This window comes from Sinocyclocheilus anshuiensis, unplaced genomic scaffold, assembly GCF_001515605.1.
Source record: "Sinocyclocheilus anshuiensis isolate Anshui unplaced genomic scaffold, SAMN03320099.WGS_v1.1 scaffold6, whole genome shotgun sequence".
In the NCBI taxonomy this organism is placed as follows: Eukaryota; Metazoa; Chordata; class Actinopteri; order Cypriniformes; family Cyprinidae; genus Sinocyclocheilus; species Sinocyclocheilus anshuiensis.
Genome location: NW_015547668.1, coordinates 239,971 through 260,502, shown reverse-complemented (window position 1 = coordinate 260,502; position 20,532 = coordinate 239,971). Strand labels below are relative to the sequence as shown.

The window sequence follows — 20,532 nt, the reverse complement described above, 5'->3', positions numbered from 1 at the left end:
GGATGAAGCGGAGTCCAGCCCGGGGTCATCACATGTGGTTGCCGCAAGCCAGCCAGTATAAGTCATTATAATCCGTAATTATGTCCCCACTGGATGCAACAAATGCCTCGTTTATAATGGGTCAAACATTATAAAAATGTTTTTGTCTCGTCGCTCCTGCCAGGATACACAAAATAATGTTCTTTTTAGCAACATCATATGACCCCTTTAAATAAATATGTTACAGATATCAACTTTCCAAAAGTATTGCATGCCAACAATGAATTACTTGAATAAATAATCAAACAAACAAACAAAGAAAAGAAAGCTAAACTACACATTAAAATGCAAGCGGTAATGATGGCGAGTATTCATAATACTCGTAACATTTAATCTTTCAATTTGAAACATTCAGCTTTTTGGTCCAGAACATTGTGATAATGAATCGGGATGAAATAAATGTGGCTGGTGGTTTTCCAACTGGAACCCAAAAGGCTGTAAGAATTGATACTGTTAATCAACCAAATGTAAAATGAGGGCATTCATCTGTTATGTAAGGGATGGCACATGGACAGCCTTCCAGGACTGGAGCTAATTGCAGCACTTCCAAGAATCCAGGGGCATAAAACCAGTGGCGGGGATTGGCTCTCAGTTTTATTGCAATATGAAACTGTAATGACCTATAAAGAACTACATGATATGCAAATTAGCTTTAGGAGAACTTCTGCAAATCAGATGCCGAATCACTCCAACAGACTATTACTGAAATAAGCAATTAAAAGGGGATTAATAAAGACAATACGAACCTGAAAAGCTCCCGAGCTTTGGAGCTGCCATATCTCCACCATCATAGATTTCTAACGAGTCCCAGTTATGCTCGGTGGCAAAGCTCATGACTTGGATCTGCCAAGAAAATGGAGATACACATTATGAAATGACAAAATTCTGCACAATTAAAATTAACTCATGTAATGGCCACAGTTTTGCAGTATTGCTTATAAACGTGGCCAAGGTTGCTTTAATCAAAAACAGCCATTTTGTTTTATGCAACAATTCTTCACCCCCTATCTGAACCTAACCTTCGTGCTACTGTACCTTAAACACATCAATATGTAAATTACTTTATAGGTGGATAGGTGTTGATATTTAAATGTTGTCAATGTCTGCTCATGGATATGCTAATGTCATTACTATTTCTGAATTAAAAAAAAAAAATGTATTGATTGATTAGTATTGATAGTCTGCTTGAACTGTGGAGATTGTTTGGAGAAAAAAAATGTCAATATTTCTATAGTACCAGTAGTTCAGAGCACCACTTGAAACGCTGAAATGGCAGTTTCTATGACTGTACGAAGCATACAAATATGAGGTATGGGATTGGGTGTCTGTTGTCGAGCATCTAACATTCTGACATTGTATTGTTTCGAACTGCACACGTTTGGTACCACAATGCGGGGTTACCAGTAAAATTGATTTTGATTTGTTTCTTTTAATTTTCTAAATGTTTACTTGGATACCTTATACAAATGTCAGATTACCTAAAAATGTTCAAGCACTGCTCATCGGTGCCTTTTTTTTTTTGTAATTACTTTGCTTTCTTTGCATGTATTTATTTATTTATTTTCATCACACCGTCACATTTTTATTATGTTGGTACAGGCACATATTACTGCATTTTTATTATGTTGCTTCAGGTACATATTGTGGCAATTCAAAATTCAAATGTCTGGGGAGTGTCACTAAAACGTTAATGCTCTATCGTGTTAGAAATACACCCTACACCAAACCCAACCCTAAACCTACATGATAGTATTAACAAATGCATACAAATGTTGTTTTGTCGAACTGTAGTTTCACGGGATTCGTACCAGAGCTAATGTGAGCTACCGAGCAAACTGTGTTAGAAAATCCAAATTGTATGAAGCTGTATATGTGAAACTAATGTTTAAAAGTATCCGTTTTCAAATCCTGCAGCATGATACAATTGTTTTGAAGTGATAACATAATATTCTGCAAGTAATTATGCCAAAATTAGGCTTTCTTAATTGAAACGCTGATCCTGTAAATCATACTTTGTGTGAAAAGGAATAAAAGTTGTCAGAGTTGTACTGCCTCTAGTGTATATTTCCAACTGGAAACTACATATAGGTATGTGTTTTTGCAGAAATGTAGGTAGAGGTACGTATTTCCAAATGAGCCTGGGGAGCAACAATGCATACAATGCCACAATCAATATTTTTCTGATTTATCTTAACTTTCATTTATGGGCGTGCTCTACATTTGGAATCTCTTTTGGATCTTTTACATAAAACAAACAGTAGTTTGAACAGCATAAAGCACATTATACAATGCTAAATTTAACCTGTGTAATTCACTCCCTTGCTGCATGCAAAGGAATCTTTTCCATCTTATCATTTCAGCAGGTGTAGCTTTACTGCATTTGATGAGTTCACACGTGGCTCTTTTGTACTTGCCTGGATACCAGCTCCTTCGGTAACAATGATTTTCCACACACAGTTCAGGCTGTTCCCATAAGGCTCCGGGAACCCGGGGGAGAGGATGGTACCTCTCCTTTCTGTCAGATTCCCACTGCATGGGACTGTGGAGCAAGACAGAGGCAAAATGAGCTCATGCTGAGGATGGAACACCACAAGTGCCTGAACTGAGTCCTGTGAGAAAGGCAGCAGACTCTTTTGACACAAGATGCGATTACGCCCGAGGAAACATGAACCAAAGCTATCATCACCCTGCTAAAACATACATTCTCTGCATGAGAAATGTCTTTCTGGGAACACTTTATATTTCACAAGAAACAATCTTATATCACTGCCTTTGTAAAGCCTTATAGCTGTAGAAGCTGAACAAATTATTCATAAGTCAACATGATCAACAATCAAAGTTTACCTTTTCTTTAATGCATGTTCCTGGCCTTACTTTGAACAATTCATAGGTGCATGTTATTACATACACACACATAGGTTTCCATGTTTTATAAGGGCTTCCCACAGACATAATAACCCTACACTCATAAGAGGGAGCATTTTTTTGAAATTGAGATGTATACATCATCTGAAAGCTGAATAAATAACCTTTCCATTTATGTATGGTTTGTTAGGATAGGACAACATTTGGCCAAGATACAACTATTTGAATATCTGGAATCTGACCATGCAAAACAATCAAAATATTGAGAAAATAGCCTTTAAAGATGTCCAAATGAAGTTCTTAGCAATGCATATTACTAATAAAAAAATAAGTTTTGATATATTTACGGGACGCAATCTTTACTTAATATCCTAATGATTTTTTGCGTAAAAGAAAAATTTATAATTTTGAACCATACAATGTTTTTTTTTTAGCTATTGCTAAAAATATACCCAAGCGACTTAAGACTGATTTTGTGGTCCAGGGTCACATATATCAAAAAAAAAGAAAGAAAGAAACATTTTTATACACAGTCCCCCCATTTTCAGGGGCTTAAATGTAATTGGACAAATAAATATAATCATAAATAAAAAGTTCATTTGACTGAATCTGGGCAGAGAGTATATCCCTATACACTTCAGAATTCTTCCGGCTGCTTCTGTCTTCTGTCACGTCATCAGTAAACACCAGTAACCCAGTGCCACTGGAAGCCACGCATGCTCATGCCATCACACCTCTCCACCATGTTTCACAGATGATGTTGTATGCTTTGGATCATGAGCTGTTCCAAGCCTTCTCCATACTTTTTTCTTCCCGTCATTCTGGTACAGGTTGATCTTAATTTCAGCCGTCCAAAGAATGCTTTTTGCAGAAGTGGTCTGATCAGGTCTAATTTAGACCAGTCTAATCAGGCCTTGTTTGCACCTTGTGGTGAAGCCTCTGTATTTGCTCTTGTGAAGTCTTCTTTTGATTGTAGACTTTGAAGGTGACACACCTACCTCCTGGAGGGTGTTCTTCTCTTGGCTGGATGTTGTGAAAGGGTTTTTCTATCCTAACAAACCAAAGAATCAATGGAAAGCTTATTTATTCAGCTTTCAGATTATGTATAAATCTCAATTAAAAAAAATTGACTCTTATGACTGGTTTTGTGCTCCAGGGTCACATATATATCTATGAGTGGTAGGTTTAGGGGTAGGGTTATTATGTCTGTGGGAAGCCCTTATAAAACATGGAAACCTATGTGTGTGTATGTAATAACATGCACCTATGAATTGTTCAAAGTAAGGCCAGGAACATGCATTAAAAAAGGTAAACTTTGATTGTCGATCATGTTGACTTATGAATAATTTGTTCAGCTTCTACAGCTATAAGGCTTTACAAAAGCAGTGACATAAGATTGTTTCTTGGGAAATATAAAGTGCTCCCAGAAAGACATTTCTCATGCAGAGAATGTATGTTTTAGCGGGGTGATTGTAATATTATTGTTGATTTTATCATTGTATATAAATACAATGATACAAATGGTATCCGGTACTGGTATTACTATCCTGGTGCAGAGATTTGGTCCCCATAATGTAGGGAATACCAGTGCGTGTACACACACACACACACACACACACACACACACACATTCACCCAATCCCCAGCCTGATTTCTGAACCTCACACTTTGAAGAAGTAGAAATATGAGAGGTTGTGTTCAAGGCATTTCACTTCAGAATACTTAAAAATGTAAGGAAGCACAAAATGGGATTTGCTGAAGCTCTGTGAAATCAAAACTGACCTTTTAATTCACATTCCTGGAGTGATTCCTTTTCAGACGACATTAATTCCCATTTTTAACCACTCCTCTCCAAATACCTGACACATTCTGTTATGTGTTTTTCTCAATGAATATCTTGTTTCACTTTGAATGAAATTAATACACCAGATTACACATTATGGAAGCAAAATGGGTAGGGCAAACTATTTCATGTGGCCCGGTATGTCATGCAAATTAATTCCTTTCTATTGATGGGCGTTTAAAAATTCCATTTAATTAAAGCAGATGTTTTTCCAACATCTGATTTTTGTGGAGGTTTCTTAAAAGCATGAAGGAAACATTTTTTTTTTTTTGCAGCTCCAGAGCAATTACTTACATTACATTTTTGGCATTCATCTCCATTCTGGTATTATGGACTGACCTCCTTGTTTAGAGAAAATTGCTTCCAAATGGTGTTTCATGCTGACTTTAATTCATGGAAGAAAGAGTTGAATGAGGAACGACTTTTATGTTGCGATTAAAAAAGCTAAATATATTAATTTCTATGAATATTTAATAGATATCTACCGTTCAGTTTGTAATTCCTATGAAAAACGGGGAACTGCGATTTGAAAGCAGAGTGAAATGAGGACGTGCCTTGGGAATGATAAAATCGTGACAGCACTATAGAATACGGCGACAGCTAAATGCTCAGTATTAAAGCCTGGAGGTTACGGCTTTGAACTGAAGGCTGTGGCCCAGAGGCCCTTGGATTCAGCTTCTCAGCCCCTTGAGGATGGCAGTATAGAAGGAAATATTAACTAGAGGCCTGACATTTTAAATCCTCATAGAGGCCATCCCCATTTCGTCCTCCAGCAGGATTCTTAACCCTTATTAGTTACCTCAAGGTTAGTAGAGACCACGGGAAGCTCGCACATTTACATTCTCTAAGGACTCGAGAAAATGCAGGGCTATAAATCAACATTTGAATGATGGTACCTGTTAGCAAGCATGTAAAAGTCAAATGGAATTTGTACTGTCTGTGTTGCTCTATTTCTAACGCTCAGTCACACTGAATTGTTTAGTCCTGAATAAAACATGACTAGTGTGCATTTTTCTAGGATAAATCCAGGCTAGCTTACCTATACAATTCGGGATGGTGTCATTCCACTGCGCCAGAGCGTTAGGGACTACGTGACACTTGATGGCTTTGGATCCCTGGAGGAGGTATCCAGGGTTGCACTCGAAACGAACAATGGAGCCAGCTGAGAATTCGGACCCAATCCGCCTGCCGTATCTGGGCTCTGGGATGGAGCTGCACTGTGTATCACTGGTGCGTGGAACAGCTAGTGGACAGGAAACAGATCTCTAATCAAAATGGAGGCTTGGAAACACACCGGCTCTGTTTCAAAACCCAGTAAGCTGCCTTTACACTGTTACTAAACAAATCAAACAAATGCTGTTCTTTTGAACTTTCTCGTCAGCAAAGAATCCCGAAAAATATGTAACATGGTTTCCATAAAAACAATGCTAACATTTTACAAGGTTCCATTTTTTAACGTTACTTAATTACGTTTGTTCGTGTGAGCTGAAACAATGAAAAATAATTCTAACTTTCATAGTTAATGTTCATTTCAACATTCATTAATACGTTGTAGCTGTATTTTTGTTAACTAACGTTAACTAAGATTACTACTAACTAATTAATTGAACTGAATCAATTTAAAGAGAGGTAGCACTTTAGTTTAGGCACCAATTCTCACTGTTAACTAGTCACTTATTAGTATGCATATTACTAGCATATTGGCTGTTTATACATACTTATAAAGCACATATTAATGCCTTATTCTGCATAACCATATTTAAGATCCCTTAATCTACCCCATACATAAACTTAACAGCTACATTGCTAACTATTAATAAGCAGCAAATTAGGAGTTTACTGAGGCAAAAGTCATAATTAATAGTTAGGTAATAATGAGAATTGGTCCGCAAACTAAAGCGTGACCAAAAGATACATAAACAAATAATTCACACAACTCACAGAAGTCTCGACTTGAATAATCGAATACCATTTTAGCATTACCATGCTGCTAAAATAATGTCCATTTCTACTTTTGATAACGTAAAAACAAATAGACTTTTTTTTGTGACTGAACTTTTCCATTTTTAATGAATTAAAAGCAAGTTGTCTTTATAATAGCACCAATGTAGCTTTTGAACACATTTGTAGCCATTGTATGGTTTCCAGTGCAATGGTGTACACTGTGACTACTTTAGCACTCTTTTTATAGAAACCCCACATATATATTTATCTAGCACATTTGTATGAGCGTCTTCATGACCCTAGCACAGAGAACTTTGCTGGTTTTGCTGTTTTTGCTTTGCGAACATTGTAGCAACTTGGTTCTTTTTTTTCTCCTGTTTGTGCCTTAACTTTCATCTGACGGCTGTGGATATATAGGAAGAGGCTGGTGGGACCATCCACCATCACCTGGATGCCTCCATGAGCCAAATGAACTGTCCTAACTGTCAGAGAACATTTCTCATACACCCGCTGTTCTCTCTGTGCCCATTGCTGTACACTATAAAACGCCGAGGAGAGATATAAAGAGACATAGCAGGCTTGCTGCGGTCTGCGCTGTGTGTGTGTGTGTGCGTACGCTGATGCAGCCATGAAAGATTCCTGTTGTATCTTTTTATAAGGCAGCTGATAAAGGGAGTTAAAAAGTGTCATTTATACAGTAATTTACGACATATTTTAAAACGAGGGAAAACGCCTTGCATGTCCTGTCCCACGCTGATGCTGTCTGGGGAGTTTGACACGTCAGGGGTCATTTAAAGGAACGGTTCGCCTAAAAATAATTTACTCACTCCAGTGTCACCCCCAAAAATAATACAGCCAATTAATGTTAGTAACTAACATTAACTAACAATGAGTAATACATTTGTAACAGTATTTATTTATCTTAACGTTAACGTTAGTTATTAAAACACAGCTGTTCATTGTTAGTCCAAGTTAGCTCAGGTCCATTAACTAACATTAATAGAAAATATACTTTTCATTTTAATGTATTAGGAACTGTTAAAATCAACATTAACTAAGATTAATAAATGCTTTAGAGATATTTGTCATTGCTAGTTTATGTTAACTAATGTAGTCAACTAATATTAACAAATGGAACATTTAATTGGGTGTAACACTTTAGTTTAAGGCTGTTTATTAGTACTTACGAAGCCTTATTTTTAACACTTTCGTATAGGGACCAATTCTCACTATTAACTAGTTGCTTATTAGCATGCCTATTATTAGCATATTGGCTGTTTATTAGCACTTATAAAGCACATATTCTGCATGACCATATTCTACATCCCTAATCCTACCCAATACCTAAACCTAACAACTACCTTACTAACAATTAAAAAGCAAATTAGGAGTTTATTGAAGTCGTAGTTAATGGTTTGTTAATAGCGAGAATTGGACCTTAAAATAAAGTCTGACCACCTTATTCATATGAAATATTATATAGCTCTGAAATCAAACCAAAGTGGCAAAAAAAAAAATCATAAATAAATAAAAATGGAAGAAAAAAACTGCAAGACAACTCTCAAAATACTCATGAGAATAGCACAGAAATCATTCTCCCATTCGGCTCTACTCAGAGCTAAATGCATTACAAATTATATCAAATTCAACCCCCTTTCTTCATTTGACTCTATTGTGTATTGGTTATGACATTGTGATTGCGGCTGTTAACTTCTCTCTGTGAAATATAAAGTCTATTTCCCAAAGTAAGCGGGCTCAGGCATACTGATCAGCAGGCCGCCCCTGCACTTCAGAGGCGGGATTTCACCCTATACACGGTGCCAATATATACACACCAAAGGCTAACTGAATGTTTCGGATTTGAAGATTAAAAACAAAGCCTCGGATCTGCACAATGACCTGTTATTGACTGAAAGTTGAGTGCTCGCTTACCTTGGTAAACAAAATGGAAACCTTTGGCGGACGGGCCACTTTTTGTGCTGAATCTCAGCATGATTTGGTTTGAGGTGGCCAAGGGCAACGTTTCTCCTGCAAAAACACAATATGGCAGATGTTGAAGTCTCTTACGAATCACTTGTGGAGGCAAATGTGCTGCCTGCAACCAACTGTAGTCTTAAGGTAGCGTACATGACGGATGGCTTAATAACTCGGATCAGCCTCCGGGGCAAGGGTGGAGAGAGCAAGTCAGCAACAATGGGCCTAAAACTGATGGATACCCAAAGAAATACTCAAGCTGTCAGAGATGCAGTGCTCAGAGATGCAGTGGGTAAATTAAAAAATAAATAAATAAAAAACAACCGTAAGGATGGCTTACCCTTGAGCTAACTAAACTTTGAGTGTTCAGATTCAAAATCAAAGTGTATTTTTACAAAGTTGCATCCAAAGGAAGAAACACAGTGTTGATATAGATGGCGACTGAAACACTACAGTTGAGCCTGGAGGGTTAAACACACTAACTATGAATTGAGTGGCCTGTCAGGATTTCTGGCCCACTGCTCACAAAGCTGAGATAGAAATTATATGAATTTACAGCGCTTCCCATGGGAATATAGTGTTGCACAGCAGACCATGAAGATATACAGTATAAAAATGTCATACAAACAGTTTGTGTCCAATGGCCGCCATCAATCCTGCGAAGACTGTGGAATTAGCAGTGATTTCCGTTTTCTTGCCATTTTATTACCTTTCACTCAATAATACCAACAATAATTCAGCAAGAAGCCGCAAGGATAACACTTTCGTTTTAGAAGGAATTAAACAAGCCTAGAACCAAAGGATGAAAATGACAACATAGATCCGAGATTTAAGATTTATTCTTGATATAAATACAGTGGGCCCAACAAGTATTGCACACTTAAACCTTAGTTGAAAATGTATGAATGCTATTGAATAAATAAAAGAAAGAAAAAATTGATTAAAAGTCATTGCTCTATGCCATTGTGTTGTGTAATGCAATGGCATTCAGACTTTTCAGTCAGTATAATTTAATTTACTTCATAGAGCATTTTAGCGAATAAGAATTTAGGCCGTTTTGTTGGAAGAAAAAGACTGCTAACTAGCATATACTGTAAATGCTCCAAAAGCCATATGAGACATGGAACTAATTTCATTTGGTCTTTCAGGGTGATGTACATGTCCAAATATGTATTTGTTTTATGAACATATTATTTGCAAAAGTAGACTTCATTTGCCTGAGGCTGAGTAATATCCTAAATATGTCCTAAATACATTTGAGCACTATAATGTAAATTAAGAAAGAATTTTAATTATTTTACGAATTAATTATTTACACAGACTTGCTCACTGTCTGTGTAAATAACAGAAATTTCAAACAATAAAAAACAAATACAAAACTATTAGCAAATGACACTCCTTCTGTATTTTCCCCTCTGAAAGGAGCCATTAAACCTCACTTGAGACCTCGTTCACTGCTCAATTGTCTTTTCACAGATTTAAAAAGCCATATATGCCTGTTTTGGCTCTTTTCAAAGGGTTCTATGCATTTCAAAGCAAACTCAAAGCAACACAACTGGGGTGAATGTAAAGCTATTACTTACCGGAATGAGACCCAGCCAGGGAGCTTAGCAGCCTAGAATTCTGATTGGGCCCATCAAATAGCTCAACGGAGTCGTTCATGGCTGTCTGGAAATAGGCAAATTGACCAAACACCACTGAGGAAACAAAATTAAATGCACAGAGCGTGTTACTATCACCACTGCTGAGAAGAGATGCTAACAAAAGAAGTACAATGAATGAAGACACATCAATTTCCCATCGACTCACGTGATTCAGGTCGATGGTTTTATAAGTGTTCATAATAAGCAGTCTGCACAGAAGTATGTATAGTCCCATCAAAATAGCAGATGATATTCAATTCATTATAATAGAAACCGTGCCATGAAATTGTGAATAAAATGCACGTACTGTAAACCCATACCGCAGAACATCGTTTTTAATACTGCAGCAGCTCTGTTCTAAAAACAATGACCTATGTAGGAATTAAGTTGCAAATCATGAGCTGGTTCTTTGCTTGTGATTCACAAACAAATGACTGAACTGGATCTTTTTAAATCAGTGTATTTACTGAACTTCTTGTTCAAATTACAACATATAGCTATATATAGCTAAATAATCAAGTAATGTTTAGATCAAAGTACTATAGTGTTACCATCTTTGTACTCTTAATACCTAAAATCATGAAGCTCTGTCTGTAATGCATGCATTATGTGTATGTTTGGTCCCTTCTGGTGTCCATTCCCTCTGACCTGAGACCAGTGATGAAGCTGTGATTAAATGTGTTGGCTCGCCAGAAAGGACACATGGTTCACGCGGTAGGGCATGAGAGACCAGGGAAATCACAGAGGCATGGTGTGTGTGTGTGTGTGTGTGTTGTTTTGGCAGGAAGAGTTTTACATCAGTTTATATCTACAGGCTGAGGACTCACCACCTGAATGAAGTGGATTATTCAAGGTAATTGAGTACTCCAATAACTCTATAAACTGAACCGTGACCTTTGTAAGTAACTTTATTTACTTACCAAATTCTCCAGACACTGTGATGTGGTAGGAGCAGGTCTGGCCTGTCGTGTAGTTGAGAGGGTAATTTGGGGATACTACCACTCCCTCTGATCCAGTGTACTGCCCACCGCATGGTGCTGAAAAGAGAGAAACAACCCTAAAGGTTCATATTTTCTCTTGTTCAGTCCATATGACACAAGGTAATTAAGTCATTTTTAATACTGTATTCGATACATGATGACCAGTGAGGCTAAGGGAGCACTCCAGATTTAAAAAAAGAGGACGAGAAGAGGAAACTACAAGCAAAGCAATTTTTTTCATTATGATGGGTCAGATCTAAAAAAAATTTACTTTTGTTGTGCTTTCAGGAGTCAATTTGTCACATGGCTGAGTGTCACAGACTCTGTTTCATGTCCACATTCTGTGTGCTTAAGGTACGTTCTAATCCCCTGATAGAGCACTTCCAAAGTCAATATTTGGCCAATATAATTTAATTTTAAATCGTAAAAGAATTAAGTGTGCATAAGTGTATCAATCCACAGGAAGTGAACAGTGTGATTCAACAATTGCATACTACAGGTGCATCTCAATAAATTAGAATGTCATGGAAAAGTTCATTTATTTCAGTAATTCAACTCAAATTGTGAAACTCGTATATTAAATAAATTCAGTGCACACAGGCTGAAGTACTAGTAGTTAAGTAAAAGTAGTTAACACAAAATAATGATATTTAAAAAAAGCATCATATGACCCCTTTAACAAAAACCCACCAATTCAACAAATTAGAATACTTCACAAGACCAATAAAAAAATTTTTTTTTAGTGAATTGTTGGCCAGAACCAAAGACTTCAACTACTTCAGTCTGTGTGCATTGAATTTATTTAATACACGAGTTTCACAATTTGAGTTGAATTACTGAAATAAATGAACTTTTCCACGACATTCTAATTTATTGAGATGTACCTGTACTATAATACTACACAAAGTTTGGCTAAAATAAACTATTATGAATCATTTTATGTTAATTTACATATATACTAATATATATATTTACATAAGCACACCTAGATACATTACATATATGAAAGTATGGTCATTTGCATAATATTTATATAAAGTTAGGCTAAAATAAACTAATACAGTAATACTAAAAATAAAAGTCACATTAAATTTCATTTTAAATTTTATATAAACACACACGGATATATATTATATGCATATTATACTGTATTAAAGTATGGTCATTTACATTATGTTTATTTAAATGATCATATCATTATATTTAAAACTGTTAGTGTGCATGACTCAATCGTTTGATGACGTTGTAGGGCATTACAAATTAATGAATTATGCCAAGCAAAATGAGCTTCAACAGAAATTCCCTGCTGAGTGTGTAGGGAGCAAAAATCACGATTGCAAGGAAGACCTTATTTAAAAAGAAGGCACTGTTTGAATAACAGATGAGTGGAGTAATTACCAGAGGAAATTAAAAAAAGAAAGGAAAAGCAGTTTTGACTGACACACTTTGAAACACTGCTGTTTTTAACAATAGATCACTGTACATCAAACATAAATCACATCAAAGACAGAAGTAGCTCTCCCTAATAACAACTCAACAGTAATCACAATTCAGGTCCAGTGGGTGTAGGTATTGTGTGGACTTGTACAAGCTAATGACACCAGATCATTGCATCCTGCAGCAAGCGGTTCGCTTAACTCCTAAACATTTATTAGAGCAAGAAAGTCAATAACAAGATATTGGAAAATACACATACCTTTTTACACAAGCAGGGTTAATTTGATTAGGCTTAACATTGATTGCACAAACCAGCTTTATGGTATAGCGCTACTAGAATAGCCTACAATTAACACATCATGCAAACCTCGTAGAAAGGCTATTGGAATTGCTATAGCCTCTGACAGGCATTTTAGTAAAACTGATTCGTAATTCAGGTCTGAGCGCAAAGAGGGAGTATTGAGGAGGAGCAGCCAATGAAGACTATAAATCATCTGTGTGTTGGTGCATTGGCGTGTGTTATCTCTTTATCAGGCCCATAATGGGTAGAGGCTAAATGCTTAGGTGTTTGACTGTGCATGACAAGAAATAAAAAAAAAAAACAAGCGAAAATCAAACACAAAGGTCACCAAGAGGATTATTGACAGTGCCAAGTGTAAAAATTGGAGGCTAAGAAGGTCAGCGAAGAGTATTTTCGGAGAAATTAATCAATGTCAGTGCTTCTGTCACACCTGGCCCATAGTGTATGACCTTGTAACCAATGGACCACCTGTGATAAGCAGTGTTGGGGAACTCCACTTTTAGAAGTTATTATAAGAAATCAGACAATAATTTGGCATTTAGAGATAACAGTGCCTGCTTGGCCGATTAACAGAAGTGCTACCCACCCCCATATCAGTTCCAACATCTCAGCAAAAGTTATTTATTTTTCAGACAAAATGTGTGCAAAGTGTTTATAAGTGTATAAATGTTACGCATGTCATTTTATCATTCATTTATATGTACATTATCTCAGTGTAACACATCCTGCTCTCTAAACGTTGGCCATCAAGAAACCAATATCAGTCAACTAATAATAATTGCATAACTTAAAATAGCCATTCATTACCAGGCCTATGTGAAATCTGCAGATGCACTGCACTGACTTGAGGAAAATCTATGCAATTCTGTAGTGGAGATTTAAATATGATAAAATGTGTTAAATTGAATTGAGATTGCTAACCTCTCATTGTCAGCTAAAATCATAATAATTAGACAAAATATGTAATAAAGGAGTACGCAAGAAGCCATGGATTTGTAGAGCTAGAGGGCACAGAACCCATGCAATCCTGCTCACTTTATTACATTGTTATTCTAAGTCATCTTATTTTTAACGTAAGAGTGATTATTACCCATTATTACCTTAAAGGTACAAGACTTGGGGCCAGATTTACTAAACAAGGCAAATTAGCACAAGAGTGCAATTCCAAGAAATTGTCAAGCGCAAAATGGGTGAAGACATGCTTTTTTTGGTGGTAAATAACGGCGCAGATACCAGTAAATTGACTACCACAAACCTTTGTGATCATGATGTGTGATTCATTTAAATATTCTCCTCCCATAAATGTTGCGTCTGAAAGGGAAAGACCTACAAATGCTTATGCAATAAGGTCAGCCTTAAGGTCAGCCAAAATGACTGTCTACGCCTTTTCATCGCTCATTTTTCACTGCGTATTTTTAGTAAATCCTGACAGTAGTATTTTAACACCAAAAGAGGGTTTGCATTGGTACGAGCTGTTAGTAAATCTGGCCCTTGGTGTCAAATGTTTCCAGTTATTTTAGCTGTACAAAAACAGTCTGTTATGATACTGGATATTGCTAACTGGTATGTGTTATTATATTATTTTAACTTATTGTCATAACCGTAAGCACACAAGTAGCACAAATAGTTATATAGTTTATTGCACTTTGTTATTCTTCTAGTTATTTACCTATAGCATCTAATAAATGAAAACTCTCACACATTCACAGGAAATAGCTTATCGTTGGCTGAAAAATAAGGTGGAAAAAAAAAACGGATACTTTCATGGCACATTGAAATCAACATGAAATTTAGAGTGCGATCATCCTTTCTTCCTTATAATGCTATATATCCGAGTTAAATGGCTTCTCGAACGAGAAGGAAAAAAACACACTTCCACATTTTAATATGTAGCCTGTATATCTCAGGCTAGTTACACCATCTAGATACATTTGACTTTTAAGATAAAAAAGGGCAACAATTAAAATAACAAAAAATAAAAATAAAAATTAATTTTGGTCACACTAGTTTGGTCAAACTTTCTAATTCAGAAAGTCCTCACTAAAATGAAATCTGATTACATAAAATGTTATTTGTAAAACACCCTTCCCGAGAGCCACTAACTGTGACGAACAGCGAAAGAGCGTGAGGTTAGAACTAAACAAGTTCTCTGTGTACCTAATCCCTGGCATAACTCAGCTCGTATTTGCCTTTATCTCCATGCCAACATGTAACCTGGCCTTCCAAAATCGCAGTCCACGCCACCTGTGATCTCTCTGCTCCGGCTGTGTTCCTTTCATCCCTCAGGTCTCAGTAACAATGATCTTCAATTGAGATTCCTCGCACATCAGTCCCATGCTAAAGCCTCTGGGCTCTGGCACCCATAGGTCTGTTGCTTCATCTGCCTCACAATGCTTCTGTTAGCTCATGAAAAGCTGGTGTCAGAATGCAGCTGAGGCTCCCCGTTTTCTGCATATCAAACTCGCTCCTGTAGCTTTGATCACATCACCTTCCTTTCACACTCACCATGAGAAGACTGTCTGGAGCTACACACACACACACAGAGTTGTGTGTGTTTGTGTGCAAGTGGGCATACACAAATATACACACACACACACACTGTGCCTTTTGTTGGAAGATTTGCCTTTAGAAACCTGCAATTTCACACTGAGATGGAAGGAAATTTCAGGTTTTTGGAAATATACATTTTTCAGGCCTGACTGTCTGTGGTTTCATTCTTTCTTTCTTTTGTGTGTGTGCGTGCGACAGGCTGTGAATAATTGGAAGTTTTAGAAATCCCTTTTGCCCCCTTTGCACCTGCAAATAGCACATTTAGTAGGCCGTAGTAGACTACGTAATTAGGTACAGGGATACAATCTCTATCATACATGACAACCACCATTGAGGTGACAGTAGATAGAGACTTAGTAGTCATAAGTCTCTCTATAAAATACATAAGGTCATGCTTCAGTTTGGCAATCACTTCTCACTATTGACTAACTATTAAGTAGGATTTTTGCCTCAATAAACTCCTAATTTGCTGCTTATTAATAGTTAGTGAGGAAGTTGTTAAGTTTAGGTGTGGGGTAGGATTAAGGGATCTAAAATATGGTCATGCAGAATAAGGCATTAACATGTCCTTTTTAAGTACTAATAAACAGCCAATATGCAGTAATTCACATGCTAATAAGCGACTAGTTAATTGTGAGCTAAAACTAAAAACTAAAGTTTAACAAAAGCTAAAAATTTCATAGTAAATCCTGAAATTTTTGACATTGTGGGGACCGGTCTGGGTCGAAAAAAAATATTTAAAATAGTAAATGATATTTATCTGAAAGTGTAACAATGAAAACAGTTTTTCTGTAAGGGGTAGGTTTAGGGTTAGGGGATAGAAAATATTGTTTGGTCAGTATAAAAATAATAGAAGTCTATGGAAAGTCCCCACAATTCACAGAAACAAACGTGTGTGTGTGTGTGTGTAATCTACAACAACAGTAATTGGGGTTGGTTGTAACACTGTTAGAAACAGTGTAATGTAAACAAATGTTACAAATAAAAATTAAGCAAGATTACTTGCTAATTCAGTTCTTTCATTTAACATGCATTAACCTGATTAAAAATCAGATTATGATTGGAAGTAAAGTGTTTGTTTTCGTATCCCAAAACTGTGTATCTGTCCTGTTAATATTATGGTAACACTTTAGTTTGGGGACCAATTCTCACAATTAACTATTAACTACTACTTTTACCACAATACACTCCTAATTTGCTGCTTATTAGTAGTTACAAAGGTAGTTGTTAAGTTTAGGTATCGGATTAGGGATGTAGAACATGGTCATGCAGAATATGTGCTTTATAAGTACTAAGAAATAGCCAATATGCTAAGTAATATACACGCTAATAAGCAGCTAGTTAATAGTGAGAATTGGTTACTAAACTATTACCGAATAATTTTGCTAATTCAGTTTGCATATTCAATGATTTATTTATAAATAAACATGAATGATTGTTTTGAATGATCTCAGCAAAAGGAGAAAAAAAAAAAGATCAGTATCATAAAAGAGAGAACGATCAAAACCTCGTGGTAACATGTGCACTAAATTCAGCCCTATTTATTTTTTGGATTCCTATCTTTTATCTTTTTATGTTCAGTAAACACCCATCGAAAGCCCAAAACTCCTAAACAAAGAGCGCATAACATCAACACGCATTAGCCTACATAAGAACAGGTCACTGCAGGATAACTGTATCTTTCCTAAGACGGCAGCTCATTAGCTGTTGTTAGCAGCACTCTGTTGTGCCCAGACTGCATGCGTGGCTAAATGTAGCAGCCCATGTGTTCCTGCCTCACATAAGCATGAAGACAACAGCTGTGGCTGCCACCTGACCGACCCAAACTTCACTCGCAAATCCAAAGCATGAACATAGCTGTGAAAAATCATGCATACATGAAAAGGAGGCTTCGACAGATTAAAAGCAGCCGTGTATCCGTACGGCCTCTGAGAGGCGCCATCCCACCATGCTCCCAACCCCCACACCCTCTCACTATTTACAGCCAGGGAAGAGTCCTCATTCAACGGTACTGAGACAGTCTTTTAGTTACTATGGAAACAAATAAAATATCTGTTTGGGTAAGAGAACCAAAGAAAGAGAGGAAAGTCCTTCATTATTTAAAGGGATCTCACCTCTTTCTAATGAGTTTTGTCTAAAAGCTTGAGGACGTGGCTCTGGGCCGCATCAGTATTCCAAATGATAGTATGGAAATTGCAAGCATGTAAAAAAAAATTATAATAATAAAAAGCCATGCGGTCAGTGCCCGCTCAACGACTTTTCTAACGTATAGTCACAGCATTTACTTGTTAAGCTGTCACTAACAATATTAAAATCAATTCTCTCACTTAGAAATGTCCATTCTGCAAGCAGTAACTGTTAAAGAATCAGAATTTTACTTGGGAAAGGCAGGATTATTGGCTGTTAGTGGAGTGTTCTGATGAAACCCCATTAACCCTGCATGAGCCACTAATGCATAAAATGCTGTGCCATTTCATCAGACAGCTGATGCCGTACTGATGCTCATGGCATTTGCACAAAGAAGCCGCTTCCACACGTGCAGTCTTTGGGAGAGAGGACCTTAACATTCAAACCAAGTTTTCCCAGTCCTGCTCATCCTGATCTGCATATCCACCACAAAACCTTCACTCAGAGGCACCACAGAGCAGTGCTCTTTTAGAGGAGCATATGCTATAGTATAATTTTGGGCGAACAGTTGACTGAAAGTTGATAAGATGATCTGGGGTGCATTTCTGTATAGAGCATTGTTAGCCACCTATGACTGCAAATTCTGTTATTACCAACATAATTCAACAATTCGGTACAGCTCTATATCTGTGATTAGAAGCATAGTTTCTTGTTAGTATCATAAGAGGTATCATATCGATCACAAGTACAGTATGGAGTACCACAAGGTTCAGTACTCGGACCGCTGCTTTTCATGCTTTACCTGTTACCCTTGAAAGATAACATTTTGTTAGTATAACATGCACTTAAATAGAACAGGCTCTTGGGCACAATAAGCAAGCTAACATGCAGTACATTCTATATCCTTCATTCCATGTCTATATGTACATATGTTTCAATCTATATATTTCAGTGTGTCAACAAGCATGAAAAATTATTGCATAAGGGAACCCCAGAGTATGATGTAAGAGGGAACCCACGATGTTTCAAACTTCAAATAAAGCAAAACGATGGAAAGCAGAAATAGTGAAGTAGTCCTCAGATGCCATGTTCATTACAGCAGCATCTCTGAGAAATTGTTGTGGAGAAAACTGTTGACTGAATGAACTGCATGTACCAGAGGTGTAAAGTATTGGAGTAAATGTACTTAGTTACTGTACTTGAGTGTGTATATAAGTTAGCCCTAGTTTTTCTTTAGTTCCTTGTGAGTTGTTGAATGTAATGGTTGTCTGTTTGCCAGTCATTCTGTTCTTTGTTCCCTTTGGGTTTTGCCTTATTGTTTGTTCTAGTTTTTCCATGAAATACCTGCACATAGATCCTTGCCTCTGCCTGTTTTCTGCAGCTTCTCCACAACATTACAGTTTATCGCTGGCATGTCTCTGTGACTAGTGCATCTTTGAGCCTATATTCAGTATAAGTAAAATACTTAAGTATTGTTCAAATCAAATAATCTAAGACTTTTACTTAAGTTGTTTTGGAATTGTTGACTTGTAACGTGTAGTGGAATAATTTTCACTGTAAGGTATCTGTACTTTTACTCAAGTATGGTTTTTAGGTACTCTTTACACCTCTGGCATGTACTTATATGGGAGTGAAGTGTATGACAATTCCATACTGCATGTTAAAAATAAAAATGCAACAGCTTTCTGTTGTTTGTGTAAATGAACTATAATAACTGACAATCAATGAATTAGCAGTTATTACTCCACCACCTGCGCATGACATCATTAATGACAGTCTTACATTGTTAAACCAACGTGGTTTTAATGACGGAGGTACATCCATGTTTCTATGGTTTATGGAACCAGTTATGACTAGCTAGTGAATTGTTCTCACGATGCATCGTACCACTGTGGTTAAAGAGTTAGTTCACCCAAAAATGAAAATTAGCCTGTGTTTTACTCACCCTCGAAGCATCCTAGCTGTATGTGACTTTCTTCTTTCAGACTAATCCAATCGGAGTTATATTAAAAATTGTCTTGGCCCCTCCAAGCCTTACAATGGGGCTGTGTTTCGATTGTCAACAGTTCAGAAGACGTGAAATAAAGTGCGTGCATCCATAATAAAACGTCCCTCACACAGCTCCGGGGGGTGAATAAATACCTCCTGTAGCGAATCCATGCATTTTTGTAAGATAAATATCCATATTTCAAACGTAATAAACACTCTTTTTTTTAGGACTACTTCACTGTTTCTGCTTTCCATCATTTTGCTTTATTTGAAGTTTGAATCATCGTGAGTTCCCTGTTACATCATACTCTGTGGTTCCCTTATGCATTTATTGTTCATGCTTGTTGACACACTGAAATATATAGAATAAAACATATGTATATATTGACATGGAATGAAGGATAATGAATGTACTGCATGTTAGTGTCACACTTCTCGGGAGGCAAGGAGCGAGGAACGAGGGAACACAGGAAACACAGGGGTTGACGTTCAATCTCCAACAAAAACCAACTGAAAGGACTAGGGTTTTTAAACACTGGGTGATTGGGAAAACACAGGTGCAAGGAATGACTAATTAAAAGGGAACACGGCACACCTGGGGAGGTAAAACACAACACAAAGAGTCCAGGGGCGTGACATTTCTCACCCCTCCCGGAAGGTGCGTCCTCGCACCGTAGAAACAACATGGGGAGGGGAGTGGGTGGAAACTAGGGAGGAGGCTCAGGAGGAGGACGGACGCCCGGGAGGGGGCTGGCAGACAGATTCCAGGGAGGAGACGACGGAGGGAGGAGCCAGGGAGGAGACAGGAGGGACCCGGAGCAGGAAGAGCACAGCAGGACC

At 37.2% G+C, this 20,532-nt stretch overlaps 1 protein-coding gene across 1 annotated transcript in view; it reads right to left on the bottom strand.

Moving 5' to 3' along the window:
* The window catches only part of LOC107702659 (CUB and sushi domain-containing protein 1-like), a 232,478-nt gene that overhangs the window by 88,503 nt on the left and 123,443 nt on the right, over positions 1-20,532 (bottom strand). Inside the window, exons 31-36 of the mRNA XM_016505042.1 lie at positions 11,229-11,345; positions 10,249-10,362; positions 8,624-8,719; positions 5,787-5,990; positions 2,454-2,578; positions 786-882 (exon numbers count right to left, since the gene is read on the bottom strand). Of these exons, the coding sequence (XP_016360528.1) occupies positions 786-882; positions 2,454-2,578; positions 5,787-5,990; positions 8,624-8,719; positions 10,249-10,362; positions 11,229-11,345 (753 nt within the window). The remainder of the gene's footprint in view (positions 1-785; positions 883-2,453; positions 2,579-5,786; positions 5,991-8,623; positions 8,720-10,248; positions 10,363-11,228; positions 11,346-20,532) is intronic.